The following is a 25098-nucleotide window of genomic DNA, read 5'->3' as shown; positions in this document are numbered from 1 at the left end:
TAAGTTAACATTGGAAGAATTATTACAACAACTTTGTGAACAACATATTATGCCTAAAAAAATAAATTGCAACTCACCAGTGAGGGGTTCAGTGTTCTTGAAAAACACAAATATATGCTTCCTTATGATAAGCTCGATCTGTAACCGAATAAAATCAACAAATTTTCCAAGAGGCATCTCAGCATGGACTTGGAATCTGCCGTCAGAAAAATAGGATAGGCAATAAAACCATGTAAGAACCCATTCATTTAATACCAGGCTATGAACATGAATGAACTTCGAGTTTGCCTTTCTAGTAATAAGTACGTCTTCCTTTTTGTTTTTTTAATTATATTTCTAAGTTACAAGGGACTTGTAGCGCAAATATTTAGAGCATTTACCAATGTATTTGATGTCCTCTCCCTTCCCAATATCGTTTGCATCAAAATAGCATACCTTTTCGTTAGAAAAATGTATTAACACTTTCTTTAGTTTTTAACAATTTTAACGAGATCAAATTTATCATACAAAATGTAATTAACGCTTTATTTGATTTGTTTAATTTTTTAATATGGGCAACTGGCTGGTTAATGAGGTCTATCTCAATGGAAATGGCCTTGATTTGTATACTAGAGGTCTCAAATTTGAACCCCCGTGGTATCTTAGTTGTGTGCATGTGTGAGAAATCCCTCTCTATTATAGTTTAGACTATCACTTATGCTAAAAATATATATATAAGGGCACCTGGCGGTAATATTTGAATTTGGAAATTTAGCACAAATATCACCTAAGCTATTGTGGGTGTGCTTATCAGCCATCCACAATAGAAGCACACCCACAATAGCTTAGTGCTAACTAGCCATCCACAATAGCTTAGTGCTAACTAGCCTCTTAGTCATGTGTATGCTAATTGATTTTATTTTTAATTAAGAAAGCTGAATTAAAAAGATAAAATGGGTAGTTGTATTCTATAAAAATATGACTCATTATATAATTTTTTTTAATTTTTAATTTTTAATTTTTTTAATACAAAAATATACAAGTATTATCCTCATTAACCAATGAGATTTTATAGTATTTTGAATGTTTCAACAATTTGTGATTTTTGCTATATATATAGATCCACGGCCTCTGTGAATTTATGCTAAATGTGGAGCTCTTTTTACTTTTAATTATTAAATTTAGTTGAAGACCCAAAATCCACATATACCCTTTTAGGTAAAAGAACTCAAACAAACACACGCGTATAAAGCTAAATTGTTTTCAAAATCTGCCAACTGGCTTCCATAGCATAGTGGTAGTGCGTTCGCTTCGTAAGCGAAAGGTCGCGAGTTCGATCCTCGCTGGGAGCTAGAATTAAGTTTTTCGCATAATTTTTTTTTGTTCTGTTTTTTTCCTTTGCTTTCCAAAGGGAAAATGAGCCGTGGAAGTTGGCGACGAATGTGATATGAAAGCGTCGACGTCGATTAAGCAAAAGCATCCCCAACGCAAGGAAAACTGCGCCCTTAATTTTACTACGCATGCACACAGTACTTTTTTTGGTTATAATTTTACTGCACTACTACTTAGCGACTCAAATAAAACCAGTACTACTCGATGGAACGACCTAGACCTAGGTAGCTAGGAAGTATTACATTTCACTTAAGCTCGATCATTTGCATGTGGCTGGTGGTGATCACCATTTGGCAGAGCGGCATTATTATTGGTGGAGGTGGAGGCATCGGATGGCTTCAAATATCCAAAAAAGGCATGGCCATGGTGATGATGAAAAGCAGCCGCCGCAGCAGCAGCAGCAGCATAGTACTGGTGATGATCTATTGCCCTGCTACTGCTGCTAGCAGCACCCTTCACTGAGGTATCGCTTCTCATGATGGAGGTGGTGGAGGAGCCAGAGCCACGCTCCCCCTCCATCTCACGGTAGCGGTGGAGATAGAGGGTGAGGGGCTCAATGTAGTCGTCAAAGCCGAGCTTGCTCATGGCCCAGAGGACGTCTTCAGCAGTGATGGTCTTGCGCTGCTCTCGCTGGCAACGCTCGTTTGCCTCCCCAGTGATGAAGCTGATGTACTCGGAGACACACTCCTGGATGGTTTCCTTGGCATCGTCTGAGATCTTGGCATGCGGGGGAAGGATCTTGCGCATGATTCTGATCACATTGGCTATTGGCATGAAGCGGTCTTGCTCTCTCACCACGCATTCGTTATCATCAGTAGTAGTAGTACCATTACTACTGGTGGAGTGGACGTTGTTGTTGTTGTTGTTGCTAACAACATTGTTGATATTGATATTGGTGGTAGAGGAGCTAGTACTCTTCCCCCCCTGTTGCACGCTGAATTGATTCATCTCTGCCAGCCTCATGTTGATCTCTGATAGTTTCAACCCTGCACCCACCCACTCACATGTAATTCTATATATCTAATCCAAACATATATATATATATATACATATACATATCATATCATGCATTTGAATTTACTAATAAGGTACATAAAATTTGAGCAAGGGCTTCAGTTGTGGGGGGTCCAATCTGATGTTGTTTTGTGGAAGACTAAGGACTTTGGAAGGTAAACCAAAGGGCCTTTGGAATTTTGCTTTAGCCTAAAGAATATGCCAATTAATTAATAAGAAATCTATGGTTTTGGTTTTGTCTTTCGTGCATCAATTTAACTCAACTCATCGGACGGAACATTTAGAAAGGTTTTTCTTTTTCTTAATTCTTTTTGCATTTTGGGACTTGAAACAAGCTGGGAAGGAGGACTGGGTTTCTTGATGATGGACCAATGGGCTAGCTGGCTGGTACACAACTTGTAGAGACAAAGCCTGCACATATGTATATATATATAGTCCATAAAAAAAGGCTAGCTAGCTCAAAGAAACGGCTGCAATATACATGCAGTTAAGAAGAGCAAGATGAAAGCGGACAGATGGAAAAGAGTGGGCCCGGGATGTGTGAGAATGCATTGCATGGAGGCCACTTGTGTCATGTGGGGTCAAAGATTGCATGAAAGATGTTTGCCACTTGTAAACAGAGTTCTATCAGTTTCATCATCATCGGCCATTTTCTCTTGCACTGCTTGCGTATTAACTACTTAGCTAAGCTACATATCTCTATCTCCTACACGCTAGCTATATACCCTCCCTCCATCTAAGTTTCACGCATCTTCCTGGCCAGCCCCTCAATCAACAATGAAAGAATTAATATTACAACAATGCCAAGGATATCATCATATGCGTGTGTGTGCACTGTGCAGAAGCAGAAATAGATAATATTGAGCGATCTAGACAGATCTAGAGAGGGAATGTCTGCATGTTGTTTAAAAGAAATGAAATGATAAGGCTTAAAAATGCAGCATCGATCAGCAAAAGAGTTTGGTCTAGATATACATATATATTGTGCAAAGTACTAAGACCTCTCCCACAAAGAGTGCTTTGGTAGAAGGGCAGAGGCTTGGACAGGCCTGTATTTTTGTTTTCCCCTCCTCGACCAAAGAGATGGTTAATATTGAATGAGAAACAAATGCATCAAGCGAATGAAGACTCAAGATCGAACTAAAATTAACACCTTGTGATGTGAGAGTTATAAAAGACAGCTTTATTTAAACGATCATAGATATGAATCTAATCAACAGACTACATGCATGCAACTTGCAAGGAATAACAATAATGATACATATAACATAAGAAAGTTTATGTTTCTTGCATGCAATGCAAGAAAGCAACCCCAAAATTAATAAGAAGAATTAATGTAGGAAATGCGCAACCCAATTGGGAATGGATGACCATTAGTTTAAATAAGAAAGAATTAATATAGAGATCAGTGTGGTTTAGCAGTTACCAGAGCTAGTCTTTTGGTAGCCATGGAAACCTCCTCCTCCTCCTTCTCCTCGTTCCATTTCCCTAAGATCTCTGCCTCTGCCTCTCTCCCTCTCTCCCTCTCTCCCTCTCTCCCTCTCTCTCTCACCAACAGATATTTTGATTTGAAACTCAAGTGAATTAGAAGAAGACGCTGCTACTTGGCAAGGGTCCAAATTTATAGTGCTCAAAAGTAACAACCACGTGGCAACAGCGAGTTGAAGGATTAAATCAAAGCATTAAAGGGTAATAAATAAATGGGTCTTCCCTCTTCACGGTTGGACAGCACAAAGTTACCGGCAGTTATAGGTCAATGCTTTCACAAAGTGGGCCTTTCAAAGTTTGACCTAAATTTAAAATGGTAATGGGCTTATTTAATTTTGACCCATCAGCCCAATAAGACGGGACATGCATGTATCATGATTCATGTATGTATGCATGCGATTTTAATTTCGCGAAAGAAAAGAAGGCGTCGTCTCGTCAACCATCAGACTTGAGAGCCTGATTAAGTTAAGTTATACGAATCCGATGCACCCCATCGCAGGCACCGATTCTCTCTGCTGCATTGCATTTGCAAATTGCATGCATGCATGCATGCATGGATCCTTTCCCAACGGTTGTACCTCTACCCAGAGAGACACCATGAGCATTATATATATACCATACGATACCCCATACACCACCATCACCATTTCCGTTGTTTGATATTATTTGAAAACAAGTTCGGTGTTTGTGCGAGGGTGTGCTTTGTTGTTTTCAACACATAACACATTTGAAGAAGATGGATCAAGGCACTGCTACAGTTTTGCTGTTTTTGGTGGTGGTTGCCATCATCTTCTTTCTGCCTTTGGCGATGGGTCCTGTTCATCCGCCCTCCTTTCCTGTGCTCCTGGTCTTCCCTGTTGTTCTAGGAGCAATCTGGGCATTCCTCAATCATGCAACCAAGTGATGTCAATGTTCTTCTTCTTCTTCCTCCTCTGAGTACTATATTAATATCCAATATCATGCAATAAGCAGCAATCTATTATGATTTTTTTGCCGTTTCAAATTCAATAATGGAGGAAGGAATTAATGCTTTCTTTTTCGTTTTCGTTTTCGTTTTCTTTCTCTTTCAATTGTGTCGTCTCTATTATATCTTAGATATCACACATGGACAGGGTTGTCTGGTCTGGTCGTATATGTAACTGTCACACCAGAGATTCCCTTGGTTAGATAATGGATTCCATTGCCGTTGGATTATTCATTTCATATATACCAAATTAACCTCAAAATTAAGTATAAAAAAAACTAATAACCATGAGTTGTTTGATTAGTTGAATTAATCCTTTGCCGCTAATGCCGCGAGCAAGCACTATATACAAACAGAAACAAGCATATAACTCAATTTGCCTCATTTTGTATTTTTGCAATTCCATTATCAATTTCCAACAAAGCATTTCTAATAGCATAACAAACCATGCTAATGCACTTGTTAACTGTCGTGGATATATAAAGTTCAAACAAGATACAACCAAAGCTTCAAACAAGATGCCAATCTCCTCTTCTGCTCAAATAATAATCATTTAGCTATCTATCTATCTCTCTCTCTCTCTCTCTCTCTCTCTCTCTCTCTCTCTCAGAAGCTTCACTTGAATCTCTGATATCACTCTGTTACTCCCTTTTCTCTGTTGTCCTGTTTTTCAATCTTACTCTCGTTCTGGTTGCTTGTGAATTTAAAGCCATCCTCTGAACTTACAAGTCCACTTTTATGGAGCAACTCTAATTCGTGAAAATATGGGCAAGTCTTAGCATTTGCAGAACGCTTCTTGTCAGTCCCCATGGACCTCTTGAAATACTTGTTGATGTTTTCCCATTTCTCTTTACACTTCCTTGCTGAGCGGTTGTATCCCATATCATACATACCAAGAGATATCTCCTCCCATACGGGTCCTTTGGAATTACCCGCAATGCGAAACTTGTGTTCCAAAGCAGCCCGCAGCGTTATCAGGGATTGCACTTCAGCTTCTGGCCATCTTCTATTAGTTTGATCACACTTGAGCATCACCATCGTGTCTCTCTGAATGCCATTGTCTGCACCCCCATTTTCGTCCATGCATCGATGATCATAATTAGGTATTACTGATATTGGTGCTGGTGCTGGTTTGGGGACTTGAATTTCATGGCCCAAAAAATTCTGGATAAAGGAAATGAGTGTAAGGCTACGAGATGTCTCTTGGGCTCTTATCTCCTCATCCCTTTTCATTCTGTCTAACTCCTGCTGCTTCCAGTCTTCTTCTCTTGCTATTCTCTCTTTCTCCCTCTTTTCTATCATTTCTATCAACTGCTTATGCATCTGCTCTTGCTTCTCCATCACTTTCATTACCAGACTTTCCAGAAAAATCTCAACCCTTTCAAGCCTTCCTCCCGTCCTTGATCTTCTCTTTCTCTTCCGCTTCATGCGTTCTGTACCTTCTGCTTTTAAATACTCATCACCATCATCATCTGGTGACGAACTGATTACAAAATAGACAACACTGTGTTAAAAATTAAAACGGTATGGTACTTGGCAGAAATGTTCAATACAACACCCACTTAAACGTTATGGTACCAACTTATGATTATGAAAAAGGAAAAAAGAATAATCATCAACCTCAAAGGGCCAAGAGCCATGCCACAAAAACCACCTCAAACTCAAAGGCTCAAAGACTCAAAGACTCAAAGACTCGACAATCTAACAGCATAAGTACCAATTGTACAAATATATAACCAATGTATCTCAGAAACCATCAAATGCATTTTTATCAGACAAAAATACGATAAATTACCAATGTGATATCGATACTAATATAATCAATGGTCCTTTCTCAAAAAGAAAAAGAAAAAGAAAAAATATATATATAAATGGTGTCATGTTCTTGCGACATGTCGTGTACAAAACAGTAATACAGTAGAATATTATAAAAAGTAAGCAAAATGGGCACCGTAATTAATCCAATAATCCATCCGCTATTGTTGATAAAATTATGAAAAAAATATAAACAAAAAATAAACAATCTTGGGTTAAAGATAAGATAACAAAGACTCACCTGGACTCGTCCTCCCCCTCGTCTCCCCACGTACCCGACCCGACATGTGCTGGACCCCCATCACCTAGGTTTCCTGCGCTGTCCGGGAGCTCGATTGCAGGACACCTGCCGCTGCTGCACCTGATAGGACGGAGCTTCTGGGGCGGCGAGTGAACCACAGCCGTTGGATTGGCGAAGAGAAGGTGGTGGTCTGTGCTCTCAGGGAATGGGGCTATCTGCTCTGGAAAGGCGGCTGGGTTTGGTATCTGCCTGTCGGCTGTCAACGCCTCCATAACCCCAAGCCTCCGGTGGACGACAACGGTAAAAAAGATTAAAATTGCTTATGTATATTTATTTAAAAATTTAAAAAAAGAAAAAGAAAAAAAGGTAAGGTTGGGGAAGGTAACAGCGGCGTTTGAGGGGTTTGGGTTGAGAGTGGGTGAAAATGAAACGAGTTTTGGTAAATGGAAAGTAAAATAAAGGTAAAACGCTTTTAAAATTTGAATTTACGGAGGTACTCATTTTGTCAGAGCAGCTCACGTGCCCACTACGTGCGCGCCTGCCCGTCGACAATTCACAGCCCAACGCCCGCAGCCCACGTGTCAATAGAAATGCTTTCTTTAAAAAAATAAAAATAAAAATTATTGTGTGGAAATTTATCAATAATGGCCGTTTATTTTCCTCCTCATTAGTCATAGTAAGATCGGTCATCCCTGCGAATCGATCATCAATGGCTGCCAAAGCTGAGAGTAGGGGAAGGGAGGTAAAGCTACTGAGTGCGAGAAATGACCAGTATGGAGGTATGATCGTAGACATCAATGGAGATGAGCTCATGGACCCTGCTACCTTTTTATCCTCTCTTACCTCCTCAATTGCGCATTGGAAGCTGCAGGTAATTTAATTAAAATGATACTAGCAGAGCAGTAGGTTTAGTAAAATGATATATCAAATCTATCATCTCATATTCCTTGTTTGTTTGTTTTTTTGTTGGTGTATAATTTGATGTTAGTGCAGGGAAAGAAGAGTGTTTGGATCAATTTGCCTATAGAGCGAGTCAATTTTGTAGGAGCTGCAGTCAAGGTCAAGCTCCTTCTAATCTCTTCAAGTATTTATGCTTTTGTTATTATTATTCTTCTTGTTCTAGTAGAAAGAAAGGATTCTCCTATCCTATCCTAGGATATATATATATATATATATATGTACACAACTTACTATATGTTGGGCAGGAGTGAATTGCAATTGCAGAAAGGATTCTGGTACCACCATGCAGAGCCTAATTATTTGATGCTCGTGTATTGGATTCCTCAATCCTCTCATACTCTTCCTGCAAATGCCACGCACCGAGTGGGTATTGGTGCATTTCTCATCAATCATAACAGAGAGGTATACTTTATTCTAGGATAGGGTAATACCTCTCCCACCATTTATCATTTTATATATTGTGAAAATCTTTACTGAACCAAAGGCATTCTTGTCTAATTAGCCTCTACATTTAGCACTAAGCCTTTGCTGCTTCACATTAACTATCAATTTACAGTTTTCACTTCTTGCACTCTTCATGTGTGTGTGTGTGTGTGTGCGTGTGTTTATGTTCCATCCCTCCCTAGAACAGTTCAGCTGAGTAAGCGGGTGTATGTATGGCAGACAGGGTAAAAGTCTAAAAAGTTTTATTCTGATTATCTGGACTTACATACTCCTACGATTGGCTTATAATGTCTAAAAAGTTATGTGTGATCCGTTTACTTTAATGTTCAGTTGACCGTTGTTACAATGCTTGAGACCATTCATTGTTTTCCATGATGTTGCTGTATTGGCTTTGTGAAATTTCAATGCTAGGTGCTGGTAGTCCAAGAAAAGGGTGGACAGTATCGAGGGACGGGTGTGTGGAAGCTCCCTACTGGAGTTGTTGATGAGGTGTGTGTGCATTTCCTACAAGCTTTGGTTTTTATTCTCTCAGAGCTTCAGAGTGTAGTCTAGTCTAAACCATATATTGAACTTTATCGCCTCCAGGGAGAAGATATCTTTGCAGCTGCTGTTAGAGAAGTCTAAGAAGAAACAGGAGTAAGTAGTTACCAACTTACCATGCAATTACACGTTCATTAATTTGAGTTAGTGTAAATGTTAGCTTATCAATGCGATTTTCATTCATGGTTCTGGTTTTCCTGTTGTTTCAGATTGACTCAGAGTTTGTGGAAGTTCTAGCATTCAGGTATGAGAGTTAAATCTTATGGTATGATTCTCATTAACTATTTCTCATGTTTACTTCTTGGTTCTTTTTTCCTTCCCTTTTATGGAAATTTATGCTTGTTAATGTTCATATAATTTGCAGACAAAGTCACAAGTCGTTCTTTGAGAAGTCAGATTTATTTGTTGTGTGCATGTTACGACCCCTCTCCTTTGACATCCAGAAGCAGGAACAAGAGATAGAAGCAGCCAAGGTAATTTTTGGTTGAAGGAGGATAATACAAACAAACTTTGCTTTTATCCCCCTTTCACTTTAGAGGATTTTTCAAAAACTCACTGAGTTAACAATCTAGAATGAGTGCTGCATAAATCTTGGATGAGAATAAGAGAAAATCATCCCTCCGTATGATACTAAACTTGTTTGTAAATTGTAATGGCTTGGCTTGCAGTGGATGCCATTTGAGGAATATGCAGCTCAACCATTTGTCCAGAAATACGAGCTTCTAAAGTACATCCATGACATATGCAAAGCAAAGGTGGATGGGAAGTATACTGGATTTTCTCCAGTGCCCTCTACAAGTTATTCTGTTCAGAAGAGCTACTTGTACTTGAATACAAGCAAGGCACCCAGGAGAGAGAGTAAACTCTGATGATCACCTAGTGTGTTTCATCTTTGTAAAATATTATCCATAAATCTCAGCTCCAGTGAGAATATTCAAAGAGAGTCATAGTTAAATGACAAAAAAAAGAAATTGCATTGTCGATGTTGGGCTCTGTTTAAAATACGTGTAGCTGTTCAATAATCTCTTCAGGAAAAGTTTGTATTAATAAAATTACTCACCGGATGGAAGATTTTTTATTTTTCTTTCTGTAATGCTAAGTCACATCCTCAAAGTCAAAAGGCAAAGCTCTGGAAGCAAAACAGGCCCGCAACGAAAGGCCCATAGAGACTGCCCGTCCGCCCATGCGTCTATAAAATGCATATGTTTAAAAAAAATTATTTAATGTAGACATTAATACTAAATAAGAAGGTGATTAGTCATTAAATACAATTACTGATCATTCAGTGACCACGGGTGGCGTGTGTTCATCTTCTTCATCATCATCATTGACATCGAACCAACACCTTAGATGGCCGGCGAAAGTGAAACAAGTGTCAGTACCGAAAGTGAGGCAAAGCGACTGATCGGTACCAATGACCCGTACGGCGGCGTGATCGTCCACATCAATGAGCCTATGGACCCTGCTACCTTCCTTTCTCTTATTACCTCTTCAATTGCGCATTGGAAGCTACAGGTAATGCCATGTAAATATCAATAGGATGATTATGAAGAATTCTAATCAACTTCAATCTCAAATTTCTTTCCCAGTAGGTAGATACGTTTGTTGATTTATGCTTTTATATTGTGGGTGTGGGTGTGGGTGCAACCGTGCAGGGCAAGAAGGGTGTTTGGATCAAGTTGCCTGTAGATCGAGTCAATCTTGTCGAAGCAGCAGTGAAGGTCAATTAAATTCTATGATTAATGGTTAATTATTTAAAAAAAATTATCATACAACAAGTAGTTAATGGATGTTGGGCAGGAACGGATTGCAAATGCAGGAAGGATTCTGGTACCACCATGCGGAGCCTGATTATTTGATGCTGGTTTATTGGATTCCTCAGACCCCTCATACCCTTCCTGCTAATGCCACCCACCGAGTAGGAATTGGCGCATTTGTCATCAACCCTAACAGAGAGGTATATGGATAACTTAACTCTGCTGTCTGCTCTGCTTCCCGGGCCACCATTTATCATTTCATCGTTTTATCCTCCTCATCTCAATTTCAAGTGTTTTTCTTCATATATATTTCAGAAACTCGTTTCAAAAACAACATTTTTGGATTGTACGGATGTAATTGTTTCAGATTTACTATAGTTCAGCTGAGTCAGTAGGTGTGAGCTAGTCTTTAATATTGCATTTGGCAGGGGCTTAAAGAAGGCATTTTCTCTACTTGCATAGTCCTAATATTGCCTTGTTGATTCTCAAGCTATTTGACATCCATTTTATTTTGTTTCTGAGATGATCAGTTTCAGAAGGGTTCCATATGCACCTGCAATGCTTTGGACTTTTCACTACATTTGTTGTTTTCCATGACTCTGCTATAATGGCTGAAGCTTTTGGGTTTGTAAACATTCAATGGCAGGTGCTAGTAGTCCAAGAAAAGAGTGGACTGTTACGGGGGACAGGTGTATGGAAGTTTCCTACTGGAGTTGTAGATGAGGTGTGTGTGCATTCCAGGAGGTATTGGTTTTGTTTTTCATAGTGTCTACTAACCAATGTATTAAACTTTATCTTCTCTAGGGAGAAGATATTTGTGCAGCCGCTGTGAGAGAAGTCAAAGAAGAAACAGGAGTAAGTAGATACTATGCAATGCAGTTACACTTCATCAATTTAAATGAGTATTCTTTCTTCATGTTTCTGGATTTTCTGTGGTTTCAGATTGACTCGGAGTTTGTAGAAATTCTAGCATTCAGGTATATATGATGTTTGCTTAAGATAAACTATTTTAGTATAAACTTAACCTCGGGATCAAGACTGTAAATTGAGTTGAGGCACTTGCAAATTCATGAACTAAAATATGACAGTTCTATAGAATGATTTGCAATCATATAGGACTTCAATTGTATAATCATGAAACTAATACATGACAACCAAGTTTTAACACATTTTATACATTAGGCCCTGGGACCATGCATCCTTGAATGTTGTTGGGTTTAAAGACTTCTTAATGTTCTTGACTGCATTAAGTTAGAAACTTGAATTCTTGTTCCTTTTCTCCCAAGTTTATTCTATGGTTCTCATATTGCTCATTTCTGATGTTTACTTTTTGGTTATTTTAGCTGTTCGGAAAAAAGTATATTCTTCATACCTTAATTCTTATCATTTGCAGACAAAGCCACAAGTCATTTTTTGAGAAGTCAGATTTATTTTTTGTGTGCATGATGCAACCCCTCTCCTTTGACATCCAAAAGCAGGATCAAGAGATAGAAGCAGCCCAGGTAATTTTTGGTTAAGCGATGGTAATGCGAATAGGAGGAATTGCCAGAAACTCATTTAGTTAATAATCCAAAATGTGTATAGATCTTCAAGTCCTTATGATCAAATTCTTTCCTGTTTTCCCGTGTAAAGCTCTTGAAGTTTATTCTATATTGACACGCTTGTTTGCAATGGCTTGCAGTGGATGGCATTTGAGGAATATGCAGCCCAACCATTCGTCCAGAATAACGAGCTTCTAAACTACATCAACGACATATGCAAAGCGAAGATAGATGGGCAGTATTCTGGATTTTCTCCAGTACCTACAATGAGTTTTTCTGATCAGAAGATGAGCTACTTGTACTTGAATGGTAAAGCAACCAAGAGAGACAGCAGAGGTTGATCATCAGCCCTTGAAATTTTACTCTAGCAAGCAAGGGAGGTTTTTTTTGTTGTAATCCAACAAATTATTAAACTATTTGTCTTTCATCTTTCTAAGAGATACTGATCATTCAGATCAGACCAAAAAAAAAGAAAGATATACTGATCATAATACAATCAGAACTTCTTTGCATTGTAACAACCAACATTTGAAGAGAACCGTGGTTTATTAACCAATCGCCATAAAGAAATATCTGCATTGTCTTCTGTCTTGATCCTAGTTATTTGTGAAGTTTTTCTGTTGTGTTTGTGAGAATATACCGACGATAAGTATGGAAGACAGTATTGTGGTGAGGACTAAAAACATTAAAAATAGCTATTACCAATGGCCCATGCAGGTCTCGAACCTGCGACCTTCGCGTTATTAGCACGACGCTCTAACCAGCTGAGCTAATAGGCCGGTTGTTTGAATAGTTTCAAATATCCATTTATAAACCACTAGACTCCGCTGCACTAAATACTGGAAAGTCTCCTTCCCAAGTCCTAACCCCAATCAAGTATTTGCACCGTAAATTGCAGTCATCTTTTATGCCTCTCCTCATAATCCATTAAAATTTATATTTCAGACGCAAATTAATAAGAAGCAATAGACCAACCTTATCCGCACGCAGTACACATATAGAAGCGGGGAAAAAGAAACGCATAGTTAGCTAATACTATATAGTATGGATATCCAAACAGTCAAACCCTACCTTGGTCTCCATGCCTTATAGACTAGAGGGTCCACTACCAGATCCATAAAGATAAGGATGATGCCCTTGACCTTGATGATGATGATGATGATGTTGATGACCCATCAATCATCATCCCACCATACATGTTCATCCCAGGTGCATGCAGGTGCTGCAACTGCTCTCTCTGCCTTTGATCATGATATTCATGAGGATGATGATCAGCGTGCAGCAGCTGCCTAGCCATTCCTGTTCCAGCAGTCTTCTCACCCTCCATCTCTCTGAACTTGTCCAAATAAATCTTGAGAGGCTCCACGTAGTCCTTAAACCCAAGCGTCGTCATGACCCACAATAGATCGTCACCGTTGATTGTCTTCCTCTTCTCTCTCCGGCACTTATCTGAGGCCTGTCCCGTGATGAAGCTGATGAACTCTGAGACACACTCCTGCGCCGTCTCTTTAGCGTCTTTTGAAATCTTGGCGTTGCCTTGCCTGGGAAACCTTTCTTCATGAATCATGATCCTGCGATCATGTTTGCAATCGGTAAAACCTGTCGTGCTCTCTCGCTGAGGATGATGAAGATCTTGTGTAATTCGTTTCTCCTCCTCCTCCTGCTGCTCCCGAGTCGTTGTCCGAGTCAGCCATATATATCTATATGATATAGGGAAGGGTTTTTCAATTGAAAACAGTAACTGATTCATTTAAAAATGATTTAATGAATGTGAATTCTAGATGTCTACAGAGTTATAGCAAAGGAAGGTTTATATGCTAAATTCAATTTTGCTAATGCTCTGCCCTCCTCTTGGAGGGGTTGGACTGCTTTTTCTCCTAGCTAAGCTGGGATCGTGAGGGATTATATATATTGCTCGGTCTCTGATATGTGGGATGGTCTTGGACCGTTCATTTATCACAATAAGATTTTGACACTCATTTTGTGCTCAAGCTCGATTATGAAAGAGTTAGTGTGACGATCACATAATCATGTAATGTATAAACCGTGTTATAATAAAATATAGAGAAATGCGACAATGATACTAAAAGTTTCAATGACTTTTACGCACAAGCCGACCACGAGGGGTGTGTGGCTGTGGCACAGGGCCTTGTTTAATCTTGGGTACTACTTAAACCCGATCCAACCGCACTGCCACATTAGAGAGACGAGTTTATATTAATATTTACAAGTAATAGAAGTCAAAACAATCGATATGGATGGTGGGTTACCCTTTTTCACCAATTGTGTAGGCAGGCATTGACCTCATTTCGTCAGCCTTACGATTGATGAGGAGGAGGGAGGAGGAGGAGAGGAGCATCCGAGCATGTATTAATTTCAACTTCGTTTCATAATTGCATGGGACCAACCATCCATCCATGATTCCATGATCCATCCACAGTGAGTGAGTGTAGAACAATAAAAATATCAAATTTATCTCGCACTTCAAATTTGTTGTTGCCCACTTTGGACGGTACCCTCTCTTCTTCTGATGATCCATCTTAGAATCTTGATGATGTTAGTACGTATAAACCCGCCTGCTACCTTATTGATGACTCTTTTTGAATCATGCAATGGGGTCCACTTCAGCACCTCTCCTTTTCTGGGGTGGGTGTGTGTGTGTGTCCAATGTCCATATATATATATACCTATAAATAATTAATCATGATCAGTTTTACAAATTTAATTAATTAAATTGTCATCATATATAAGTGAGAACTTGTAAAGAAGTTGATCTCTGCAGGTGAAGTGCCCAATCCATCCATTAATTTCATAGTGACATCTGCAGGTTGCAGTTTTCTTTTAAAGCTGAAATTCAAAACATTTATAATTTATTTATGCTGATGATGCTTCTTCCTTGCTCCCTTTATATTATACTAATCAATCAGGATCCCATCAGTATTAATTAAACGTATAATTTATTTCTTTAAGAAGACAGTATTAATTAAAGGTATGATTAAATTGTAAACCAAAGTGGCCCACAATGTCATGTCTTACTTATAATTTATGGCTCTTGACCTTTGAAATCAATAATATTTTTCTAGTCGTCCCCCAAATTTTATGTCCTAATCACCATTGTTAATTTTGGGTTAGCCATCACAAACCATATTGCATATTAAATTGTTTCTCCTGTCCTGGCTATGGCTTGCTCCTCACTGCATAAAAACATCAACACAAAAATTAATGGGACGGGATGTCACTAAATTTGCAATTTATATATATGACTCTCGACCTGCGAAAACGATTCGTATTAAACAGAAATTAATCAGCTGTCTAATTCTCATGAACACCAATAGAAAGAACATTAATTACTTGATGCAATATACAAAATAGAGGGGTCTTTTTCAAGAATTGTTGAAATGCCATCTTCTGTATTCTCAACCAAAAAAATCTAACAATTATGGGTTTTCAAAGTCTTAGGACCATCATTTGATGTATATATGAGACTCGTACATTTCATGTATGTATATGTTTCTTAGACTCCCCGAATTTCTACAATTTACGCAACCTTTGTATATTAAGATTATTTTGCATTCTTAGGTTACTTTGTTTTAGCGAATGAAATCAGTTGGATTTTGGGAAGGTTGTTCAACGATAACCTGCAAGTTTCCCAACAATGTAAGTTTAGGCCAAATAGAAGTTCTATCTATCTATCTATTAAATAGAATATAAATTAATTAACAAGGTGCATGGTGCTACGCTAGCCACTTTCATAAGTGCCACCTGTCATGTGACTCATGCTGTTGCAAAGTAAGTGTAAGTGGGGTTTACCCACCCAAAGAGAAAAATTGCCATGTTAACATACAATTAATTCCTTAATTTTCTCATTTAATCAACCGTATTATTGTTGGAGTTGTTGATCATCATGTGTTTAAGATGGAATCAAATATTATTATTGGAGGGAGAGAGAGAGAGCTAGAGAGTGCTTGTCTTAACTTCCAAGTTGTGATGACTGATGAGACGTGTGTTTGCTTTGCTTGCTTAATTAATTTACTAATCTTCCAAGTAGTAATATGAACTTGTGTATTTTGCCCTTCAAAATCTGATTAACAAAAGAATACGTACGAGATAAGAGTAGGCTACCAACCAACAAATTAACTTCCCGTCCACCTCTCCAACTTCTGCCTTTGTATTTCGTCTTTGCCTTTGGATCAATATTAAAATAACATCCTTCACACCAATATACCCTCCATTCTTTTCGTCTGTTTCATCTTCATTGTAAAATGACCAACAACACCTTTCGGGCCACAGGGTTATAACTTATATGTCTGTAGAGCTTTTGAGGGCCAAATGGTAACTCAAATTGGATGTAGCTATGTACGTAGGAGACGTAATATGAACTTGTGATCGAGGGCAGTAGGAAATTTAAATGCGACCATTGAGGGCGAGGGCTTCTGTCTCTTCTATCTTCTATATATACAAACCACATGGGGATCGGTCGATGATCAAATTATTACAAAGGAAGGAGAGCTACAAACACACAAAAAGAAGATGGTGATGAGCTGGCACAAGCTTGTGAATGATTTCATCTACAAACTAGTTCTGCTAAACCTGTTGATATGCAGCTGCCTCAGCCTCAGCAGATCAGTTTCAATGGCCTCCGCCGCCGATATTGATGATCAAGTACTAGTGAACAACAATAACCCATTAAACCAACTCATGTCCAGCCAACAAGATATGGTCCAAATTGCTGGATATGGAGAAGAGAAGCTTTCCACCGTCCTAATTACAGGCTCCGTCCATTGCGAGGAGGCTTGTAATAATTTGCATGCTCAAACTCATCATCATCATCCTGATCATCAACTTCATCTTCATTCATGGCCTCTCTCAGGTTTGTTTGTGTCTCTCTACTTGGATTTAATTAATGCTCATTATTCTCTTGATAATTATACGTACCATCATATTCATATCTATCTATCTATATATATATGATCAATATTTACAAGACTAATTTCCTAAACATAGCTTGGGTGCTTGCTTTGCTTGCTTTTCTTTCTTTTTGTTTCGCGTGCTTACTTGAATTAAGTTAAGATTATTATCATTAATATCGAAATATATAAATCTAATTTAGCTACTAACTTTATATATATATCATCTTCTCTCTCTTCCTTTTTGTGGCAAATGTTATGCGCTTTGTCAAGTGAATATCATTACTGCGTGCAATACCATAAGCTATAACAACAATTTAGAGTAACCCAACAATATCATTAGTACTCCACTTTCATCTCTCTGCCTTCTTGAATTCAGATTGATATGAGCTGAATCCGAGCTCGAAGTGTGAACAATGTATAAATTTCTTTTCAATTTTAGTTTCTTAAATATTAATAATTACGTTCAATATTATATATTATTATAACACGTGTACAAGATGTACCACATGACCGCACTACCGTAGTATGCTATAATCACACCAACTTTTGTTTTTTGAATTAGTTCCGGTGGGGTGGGTTGGGTTTAGGTTGAATTCTAGTAGTGGTTCCTCCATATTCTGTCTTTGCAAATGGCTGCTCCTTAAAGCAATCACCTCAAATTTTGATGTGCACGTTGGACCCGTGAAAATTAACGTCTCCTAATTTGATTTGGACATATTGTTTTTCTTTAGGCACAATTCATGAATTCATTAAAGCTTTCCGCTAGATATTAATATAAAATAAGAGTAACGGGAAGCACACCTCTGTGCTCTGTCTGTATCTCTACCTTACAGTAACTTTGGACCTTACAGAAAGCAATTCACGATCAACTTCATAATAATAATAATAATAAAGATAAACTTAATCTGAGACTTTAATGAAAAGCAAAAACATCATTTTACTCGCATATGATATTCTTTAATTCGTGGATACAGAGCTCCATCGAAAACAACCATTTAGCTGAAATAAAGTGAAAAGGATATATTTTGCGAATTTAGTTATGGCATTTTCCAATTAACTACGAAATTATTGTTCAGTCAATGTAACAATGATCTTCACCATCGCCATCATCATTATCTGCTTCACTTTTCTTTTCTTTTTTCTCCAAAATCTGCAGGTGCTTTGGTTTCTGTCAATTGCCATGTCAGTGGGAGAAAAAGAAAATCAAGCTTGGCACAAGGCTTCACAGATGAATTTGGGGATTTCATTATTGATCTTCCTTCCAATCTACATGCAATTCCCAACTTGCACAAAACATGTTCGGTTAGAGTAGTTCGAATACCAAAGAACACACAATGCAGACCAGCTTATGTCAGGAGGCACAAGGGACTGAAATTATCGTCAGTTGGTAACGGTATCCGGACTTACAATGCCGGAAATATAAGGTTCCAGCATTTGAGCTCTAAACCATCAGAAGCATGCATTAAGATGTTATCATCATAGATACTCATTAAATAGTAGACCGGGATCCAGCACCACAGTTCATCTGGATGGCGCTTCAGTCACAGCATTGAGATGCAGGGGTTCGAACCCATTCTACTTATCATATGTAAAGTATATACAGTTATAGGAAAGTATGATGACAGTTATATAATGTATGCAAAAACTGAAAAAAGAAATCATATATTGTTATATACGCCAACTTCAAGAGATGAATATCATGACTGTAAGTTTTGCAAAATGAGAGGTGCTCTCAATCAGTCTCAAGGTCACCAACATTTTATATTTTATAAAATGACGAATTAATTAATTCATAACATGAGTGAAAAATTCTAAAACACAATTTGTCTTCAGAAATCATCTTACGGGAATTACGCAGGACTTAAACACTCTTCTGCTCAGCTCCAGAAACTATGTATCTTGCAACATCAGCGCAGCAGGTCAGCTTATCTGCTTTCTCTTCAGGGATTTCAATGGAGAATTCTTCCTCAAAGGCCATAACAAGCTCCACCCTGTCCAAACTATCCAGGCTTAAGTCCTTCTGGAAATCAGCTGTTTCAGTAACCTGTTCAGAGGTCAAGTTGCCTGTTAATTTCTAACATTCTTGTTATTGGATGAGGACAAGGTAAATGTTGCCTGCAATTAAATTGCAGTACCAAGTTTAACAATAAGCAGTACTTAACATAATGTATTGTAATGAACATGGCCAATTGCTGGTCCATCAATTCATTCAAGTATTAAACGCACATATGAGAGGAAGACTAGTTAAACTAAAGCAGTAAGAATGAAATAACTACCTTAGATGCATCAATTTTATCAAATTTCTTCACGAGTCCAATCACTCGGTCCATTGTCTGATCAGTACTGGTAGTACCTGTTGCGGCACACATGTGGCGGCTCAGAGATTTCAGCACATTTCCTCTTTCAGTGAGCAACCATTTTTCGGCTGAACTCCCTACCCTCACATGCCACAAGATGGAATTTCTAATGCTTTGCATGTTGAGAAAATCTGAAAACCAATAAAACTCAGTTTCAAGTTTCAAAACAGCACATATAAATGCAGGGAAGCATCAAGATTGTGACAAACAATTAACAAATCAACATAACATGTAAGGAATGCAATCATGACCCTTTAAGGAAATATAAGAGTGTGCTTATGCATGGAATGCAAATTTGGTTGCTGGGTCACACCCTACCAAAGAGACTAATAAGGTAAAGAGGAAAAGGTGGAAGCAGAAAGGGTTCCGCCGTTAGTCGCCACAAGTAACTAAGTAAAGCATGTAAGTAACAAATGAATGTGAAACCAAAAGCTGAAGCCATTAAGTGAAAAAGTTCATGTGACAGTATTATTATACTCATATTAACAATTGTACTCAACCAACATTAGATTTCTGCTTTAATAATATGAAACCTTGCATTCAAGATATTGATCAGCCATTACTGTAACCCTGCCTAGAATAGAACTTGGTTAGTTAAAAGCAGCGATAGTGCTTGCCCACTGCTCCTATCAAAGAAAACTAAAAAGACCATCTGCAGTGCGGCCCATGTGTAGGCATGTATAATTGTGCAGTACCATAGCAAGCTGACAAAACCAAACAGCATTGCATTGTGAACACGAAAATGAAACAAGAAAATGCAGTACAAATTTGCCATTTAGTTCAATTTCGATCAGAGAAACCAGAGAATGGTGTTGGGTTACACAAAAGTAAAAAACAGTGAAAAGATTAAGTGAGTGACAAGGTGCTAAGAGTGGAGAAGGGACAAATATGCGAGGAAACAAAGTAGAGACTGATCACTCACGAGACTGCCGGTGTGGTTCGCTCGCTGTGTGTTTGCTTAAATGCCGCACTGAAAACAAATTCTTGAAACAAGGTGCGGGCGCTTTTCCCGTTTTCAGGTCGCTTTACGGAGTGGACGCCTTTGTCTAAGAATATATAGTCTATAGATAGGCCTACTGCCGACCAATGAGTATGTGAGAGGGTGATTGACGGAGTCTAATGAATCTTATTTCAAAAGCCCAATCCAACCGAGGCCCAACCCTCTCTCTCTCTCTCTCTCTCTCTCTCTCTCTCTCTCTCTCTCTCTCTCTCTGTCTCTCTCTCCCCTTTTAAACAATTAGTTGTTTTGTCTATTTGGATTCCATGTCATTGAAAAATAGGTCCTACAACTGCCATATCAATATTTAACAAATTCACTAACGGTTTAGGTAACGGAGGGGGCAATTTGTAGATTTTCCGTGATTTTGAATATATACTTGTAAATGTCTCCAAAGGTGGATATAAACTTAAAAATGACCCTATAGTTTATGAAGTCTTTTGTATTTTGACCTACTTTATTTTATATCAAGTAACTTGTAAGTAACTCGTAGTCTAGTGATGATTTTCTTCTCGAAGGAAAGAAAATGAACAGACAAAATGAATTCTTTAAAAAAACAAATTGATACTCAATGGAAAAAACACTTAAAAGGGAAAGGAAAGGAAAAGAAAGACAGTCCTGAAAGTGAAGGGCCTTCATCGTCCTTGTGGGTTGTAGGTTGTAGAGTTTGTGGGTTGTGGAGGGGAAGAGAAAGGACTTAAAAGGCAAAAGAAAAGACTTTGTCAATACGATGACGTGAAAGAGCATCCCCATTAAACCAACAACATCATTGGGTTACCATTCGATCTTCCAAACTCATCGGAGATTATTACCTCTTTTTTATTTATTATTGTTTATTATTATTACTCATCAATCAATTAATTACTTACCCTTGTTTTTCACTTTCTTCTTTCCATCTGCCCCCTCCCTTTGTTTGTTGTTGCTTAGTGCTTCTTAATCTAATAATCTCTCTCTCTCTCTCTCTCTCTCTCGCTCTTTCTGTCTCTATATATAAAACGGGTTTTTCTCTGTTGGGCTTTTTTTTCGAGTTTTGACGCCCAATCAATCAAATTTTCGTGCTTTGTGGATTTAAGTTTTCATCATATGAGATTGGATTCCAATTCTGCAAAGTGGGTATGCATCTGTAATTTTATTTTTGAGGGTTGGTGCTTGGTGGTGGTGATATCGAAACAATCGAAATGGGGAATGTGAATGGGAGAGAAGATGGGGGTGGAAGCCCATCAGCGGCTGAGGAAGAGAGTGGTGGTGGGAGCGTGCAGGAGGGTCATGCCCATGGCCGTGGTGTTAGTGGTGGCGGTGATGGGTCCTCTGAGTTGATGGGTCAATCGCCTCCTCATAGCCCTAGGGCCACTCACTCCCCTTTGATGTTTACTCCTCAGGTCAGCTCCTTTTCTTTCCTCATCTTTTGTTTATTTATTCCTTTTCAAGTTCGTGTTTTTGTTAGTTTTCCATGGAGATTCAGATTTTACTCCTGTGACATCAAATTGATGTTTCTTAAAATTGGGGACTTTTGTGATTCAACTTAGAACTGGTTGTGTGAATTATGCTGTGCAATTAACTTTTCAACTTAAAATTGTTAACTTTCTGACATACCACCTAATTCATATCAGTTTCTCTTAGAACCTCACCAGTTGCTTGAAGCAAATTCAAAACATAATTTCTTGTTTCTTTGTTTCTGTACTTAATCTGGAAATCAGAAAGAAGAAAAAAAAAAAAGCAATCGTTTTATCATCATGCAATCTGGTTATCTTTGATATTGGCTATGTGGTTCTCTGTGAGAAGTCCGTATTTTGGATCATTGAATTAGCCAAAAAAGGAATACAAGTGGTCAACCGTTGGGTGACTGATGACAGGAAACTAAGTAATAAATTCTGATTCCAAATCCCCCCTCCTCTCTCTCTTTCTCTCTCACCAATTCTGAAATTGGAAAATACGTTTTACATGAATCTATCCCTTGGTGCACTACGAGGCTCTAACATTTGGATTTTAATGTTTAGCCCCTTGAAAACCCTTTTAATACCATCGAGCACCAACCTATTGGTAATCTGTTGTTCTGCTGAAGTATATTATGTATATGATGAGCTCAGTCAATGCCCTGAATTACGTTCCTGTTACCTGCACCCTTGCCTTTTGTTCATACTGATGTATTTCCTTATTTTCAATCTATGGCAATCCACGATTTTCATCCTTTTGTTCAACTTTTTCCAGGTCCCTGTGGTTCCCTTACAAAGACCAGATGAGATACACATACCAAACAACTCATGGATGCAAACTTCAGGGTTTGAAGACATGTGCTGTGAGCAAGGAATTCCGACTATGATTACATGGAGCTATGGTGGGAAGGATGTAGCTGTGGAGGGATCCTGGGATAATTGGAAGACAAGGTTCCCGAAAATAAAATAAAAAATAGTTTAAGTTTTAAATGTTGTTTGCACTACCTGAACTCTTAACTAAGTTCTTGCTTCTATCTTGTTTTTTCAGAATGGCCTTACAGAGATCAGGGAAAGACTTCACGATCATGAAAGTACTGCCATCCGGTGTTTACCAGTATAGGTTTATTGTTGATGGGCAGTGGAGGTTCTCTCCTGACTTACCCTTGGCCCAAGATGATGCGGGCAATTCTTACAACCTTTTGGACTTGCAGGTAATGATCGTCATACCTTCCTAAGTTGATACATGTGTCGAATGAGTGTGACAATCCTTATAAAACACTTGCATCTGTTTATTGATCTCATTCAGAAAAATGAAACTCCTAGTCAGATCAGATGAGTAAGATAACCTTCTCATGGGACTCAATCCTGGACTTATGAGTATAAACTGCTTTTAAAAGTTTCCTTTATCAGAAAATAAGAGCTTAACTCAGAATAGATATTATGATGGCATTGCATAATGCTAGGTATAATAACATTATTCAGAAATTGTATTGCATATGAATTTGTTAAAGCATTCATTTGACTGCGACCTTTTTTAGCATACTGTCTTAGTTCTGTTTATGTAAATCCTACTTTTATGCAATTTGTTTTCCTTTAGATATTTAGTGATTATAGTAGACACTCTGGAATATGGATAATTTCCTTGATATTTCTCCTATGTTGTAAGATTCATAAGATTTCCATCATTATAGTCTAATTTCTTCAATATCGATACTTGTCGAGCAGACCCTTAATATTTGCATCAACGTTGATATTAATACCTTCAACTTAGCTTAGCTGTTAAATTCATGTTTGCACATTAGGTAGAGTGCTTTGTTCACTTTCACTGTGTATCCAGTTTTTTATTCATAAACTTCTCTTACCAAATTTCTGTTTTTCAAAAGATTTTTTTTCCTTTTTTGGAAATGATGTTCAATAAGGTTCCGGGAGATCTTTGTCTTTTCTTTTTCAGTGAGTTTTAGTTAGTCCTTTCTTTCATGATTTGGATTTTATATAGAGAATAATCAGGGCGGCCGATGCCTGTGACATAAAGAGTTTCAGCATATGGGAGAAGGATCAAATTACACCCGGTTTAACCATCTTTTTGCTACACCCCTGTACTTTTAGTTTGATCTATTGGATTAGAATTTCTCCTTATGCTTGTCATGCTCACAGGTTTTGAAGATAATCAGAAATTTATAACACCTTCATTCATTTATAAAGAAAAGCTCAAAATGTTGTTTTTTTTTTATAATTGTTTTAAAATAGGCAAGGAGCGTGAGTTTATGGGTCAGATACTAATTGAGATTCAATTCATGTAAAATTCGGCATGCATGCTAAGCACTAGAAGGATGGTTAATCCAACGGCAGGTTTTTAAAAACACTGATCTCAATGATACCAGGTTTAGCTTTTGAACGTTGTACTTCATGTACTCCATCAATTGAAATTACACATTTAAATGAGGATTTTTAATCATTGTGTTGATTTCTCTTTTCTTGTATCTTTTTCTGAATTAGTGCTGTCAGTTCTTAATCTCTAAAATGGCATGGCAGAAATATATAACATGCAAGCAGAATCATGCACTTGCATTTTCTCATTGCTGGGCTATCTGAGTCTGAACAATAGTATGACAACTTGTTGGAATAGTATGTGCGAGTCCACGAAGCTGATTGATATTATTGGTTTCTTCTACAGGATTATGTTCCAGAAGACATTGGAAGCATTTCTGGTTTTGAACCTCCCCAGTCCCCTGACTCAAGTTATAACAACCTGCAGCTTGGATCTGAAGATTTCGCAAAGGAGCCGCCATTGGTTCCCCCACACCTACAAATGACACTGCTCAATGCGCCGTCATCTTACATGGAGATGCCGCCTCCTTTGTCAAGACCTCAACATGTGGTACTCAATCACCTTTACATGCAGAGAGGGAAGAGTGGCCCATCTGTGGTGGCACTTGGTACAACAGAGAGGTTTATAGCGAAGTATGTTACAGTGGTTCTCTACAAGTCCTTGCAGAGATAAGCATACACAGAATGTTTGTCTGGACACTACAGACCCCTTTATGTAGTTAGTTTATATAAATTGAAAAGTTCAATGCCATTTTCATGGCTTCGGTATGTTGAGGAAGGATTATCAGGTGAAACTTCAAGATTGTATTTTCACACAATTCCATTGCTTAATGACCATTGATCCAGCTGCTTTTGCATACTGATTCTTACTTGCACTTATTGGTGGTTCATTTATTTTGTTCAAGGGAAAGTTGTATCTGATATGATCAAATTACTTC

General features: G+C 38.2%; 8 protein-coding genes and 2 non-coding genes across 16 annotated transcripts; 6 read left to right on the top strand and 4 right to left on the bottom strand.

Moving 5' to 3' along the window:
* The first annotated feature begins 1259 nt into the window (after positions 1-1259).
* Positions 1260-1331, top strand: TRNAT-CGU (transfer RNA threonine (anticodon CGU)). The gene has a single exon. It is a non-coding gene; the product is annotated as a tRNA-Thr (tRNA).
* A 136-nt stretch (positions 1332-1467) lies between these two features.
* On the bottom strand, positions 1468-3964 carry NF-YB6 (nuclear factor Y, subunit B6). The gene is made up of 2 exons (XM_021972402.2): positions 3812-3964; positions 1468-2357 (listed from the first exon to the last, which is right to left on the bottom strand). The coding sequence occupies exons 1-2, from the start codon at positions 3867-3869 to the stop codon at positions 1621-1623; spliced, it is 795 nt and encodes a 264-aa protein (XP_021828094.2). The 5' UTR covers positions 3870-3964; the 3' UTR covers positions 1468-1620.
* A 641-nt stretch (positions 3965-4605) lies between these two features.
* On the top strand, positions 4606-4784 carry LOC110768604 (uncharacterized). Its single transcript, XM_021972403.2, has one exon. It carries the CDS (start codon positions 4610-4612, stop codon positions 4775-4777), a length of 168 nt encoding a protein of 55 aa, XP_021828095.1. The 5' UTR covers positions 4606-4609; the 3' UTR covers positions 4778-4784.
* A 420-nt stretch (positions 4785-5204) lies between these two features.
* On the bottom strand, positions 5205-7165 carry LOC110768601 (Homeodomain-like superfamily protein). The gene is made up of 2 exons (XM_021972398.2): positions 6894-7165; positions 5205-6320 (listed from the first exon to the last, which is right to left on the bottom strand). The coding sequence occupies exons 1-2, from the start codon at positions 7163-7165 to the stop codon at positions 5471-5473; spliced, it is 1122 nt and encodes a 373-aa protein (XP_021828090.2). The 3' UTR covers positions 5205-5470.
* Positions 7061-9778, top strand: LOC110768605 (nudix hydrolase 2-like). 3 transcript variants are annotated; one of them, XM_088252772.1, is made up of 9 exons: positions 7061-7193; positions 7565-7764; positions 7887-7952; positions 8118-8255; positions 8709-8786; positions 8883-8933; positions 9047-9081; positions 9202-9310; positions 9506-9778. In XM_088252772.1, the coding sequence occupies exons 2-6, from the start codon at positions 7603-7605 to the stop codon at positions 8919-8921; spliced, it is 483 nt and encodes a 160-aa protein (XP_088108898.1). In that variant the 5' UTR covers positions 7061-7193; positions 7565-7602; the 3' UTR covers positions 8922-8933; positions 9047-9081; positions 9202-9310; positions 9506-9778. The 3 variants fall into 3 exon arrangements, 2 of the variants coding, with proteins under 2 accessions (XP_088108898.1, XP_088108899.1); XM_088252773.1 differs by having other exon boundaries at positions 9047-9102; XR_015835489.1 differs by lacking the exon at positions 7061-7193 and having other exon boundaries at positions 7691-7764; positions 8099-8786.
* Positions 9779-10054: 276 nt separating this feature from the next.
* LOC110768602 (nudix hydrolase 2) lies at positions 10055-12721 on the top strand. 2 transcript variants are annotated; one of them, XM_021972400.2, is made up of 8 exons: positions 10064-10352; positions 10493-10558; positions 10657-10794; positions 11241-11318; positions 11399-11449; positions 11537-11571; positions 11988-12096; positions 12276-12721. In XM_021972400.2, exons 1-8 carry the CDS (start codon positions 10188-10190, stop codon positions 12474-12476), a joined length of 843 nt encoding a protein of 280 aa, XP_021828092.2. In that variant the 5' UTR covers positions 10064-10187; the 3' UTR covers positions 12477-12721. The 2 variants fall into 2 exon arrangements, with proteins under 2 accessions (XP_021828091.2, XP_021828092.2); XM_021972399.2 differs by having other exon boundaries at positions 10055-10352; positions 11399-11571.
* A 119-nt stretch (positions 12722-12840) lies between these two features.
* On the bottom strand, positions 12841-12914 carry TRNAI-AAU (transfer RNA isoleucine (anticodon AAU)). The gene has a single exon. It is a non-coding gene; the product is annotated as a tRNA-Ile (tRNA).
* Positions 12915-16444: 3530 nt separating this feature from the next.
* LOC110768620 (Pollen Ole e 1 allergen and extensin family protein) lies at positions 16445-18740 on the top strand. The gene is made up of 2 exons (XM_021972425.2): positions 16445-17005; positions 18202-18740. The coding sequence occupies exons 1-2, from the start codon at positions 16666-16668 to the stop codon at positions 18525-18527; spliced, it is 666 nt and encodes a 221-aa protein (XP_021828117.2). The 5' UTR covers positions 16445-16665; the 3' UTR covers positions 18528-18740.
* MTACP3 (mitochondrial acyl carrier protein 3) lies at positions 17966-20479 on the bottom strand. Of its 4 annotated transcripts, XM_021972427.2 has the most exons (4): positions 19721-19897; positions 19322-19533; positions 18891-19089; positions 17966-18328 (listed from the first exon to the last, which is right to left on the bottom strand). In XM_021972427.2, exons 1-3 carry the CDS (start codon positions 19881-19883, stop codon positions 18907-18909), a joined length of 558 nt encoding a protein of 185 aa, XP_021828119.2. In that variant the 5' UTR covers positions 19884-19897; the 3' UTR covers positions 17966-18328; positions 18891-18906. The 4 variants fall into 4 exon arrangements, with proteins under 4 accessions (XP_021828119.2, XP_021828120.1, XP_021828118.2 ...); XM_021972428.2 differs by lacking the exon at positions 19721-19897 and adding an exon at positions 19936-20026 and having other exon boundaries at positions 17966-19089; XM_021972426.2 differs by having other exon boundaries at positions 17966-19089.
* Positions 20480-21129: 650 nt separating this feature from the next.
* On the top strand, positions 21130-25017 carry LOC110768619 (SNF1-related protein kinase regulatory subunit beta-2). The gene is made up of 4 exons (XM_088251710.1): positions 21130-21778; positions 22608-22783; positions 22881-23043; positions 24507-25017. Exons 1-4 carry the CDS (start codon positions 21578-21580, stop codon positions 24831-24833), a joined length of 867 nt encoding a protein of 288 aa, XP_088107836.1. The 5' UTR covers positions 21130-21577; the 3' UTR covers positions 24834-25017.
* The last annotated feature ends 81 nt before the right edge of the window (positions 25018-25098 follow it).

This window comes from Prunus avium, chromosome 4, assembly GCF_965620075.1.
Source record: "Prunus avium chromosome 4, drPruAviu1.hap1.1, whole genome shotgun sequence".
In the NCBI taxonomy this organism is placed as follows: Eukaryota; Viridiplantae; Streptophyta; class Magnoliopsida; order Rosales; family Rosaceae; genus Prunus; species Prunus avium.
Note: the sequence above shows the minus strand (reverse complement) of the source record. Positions and strands in the feature narration are given on the sequence as shown.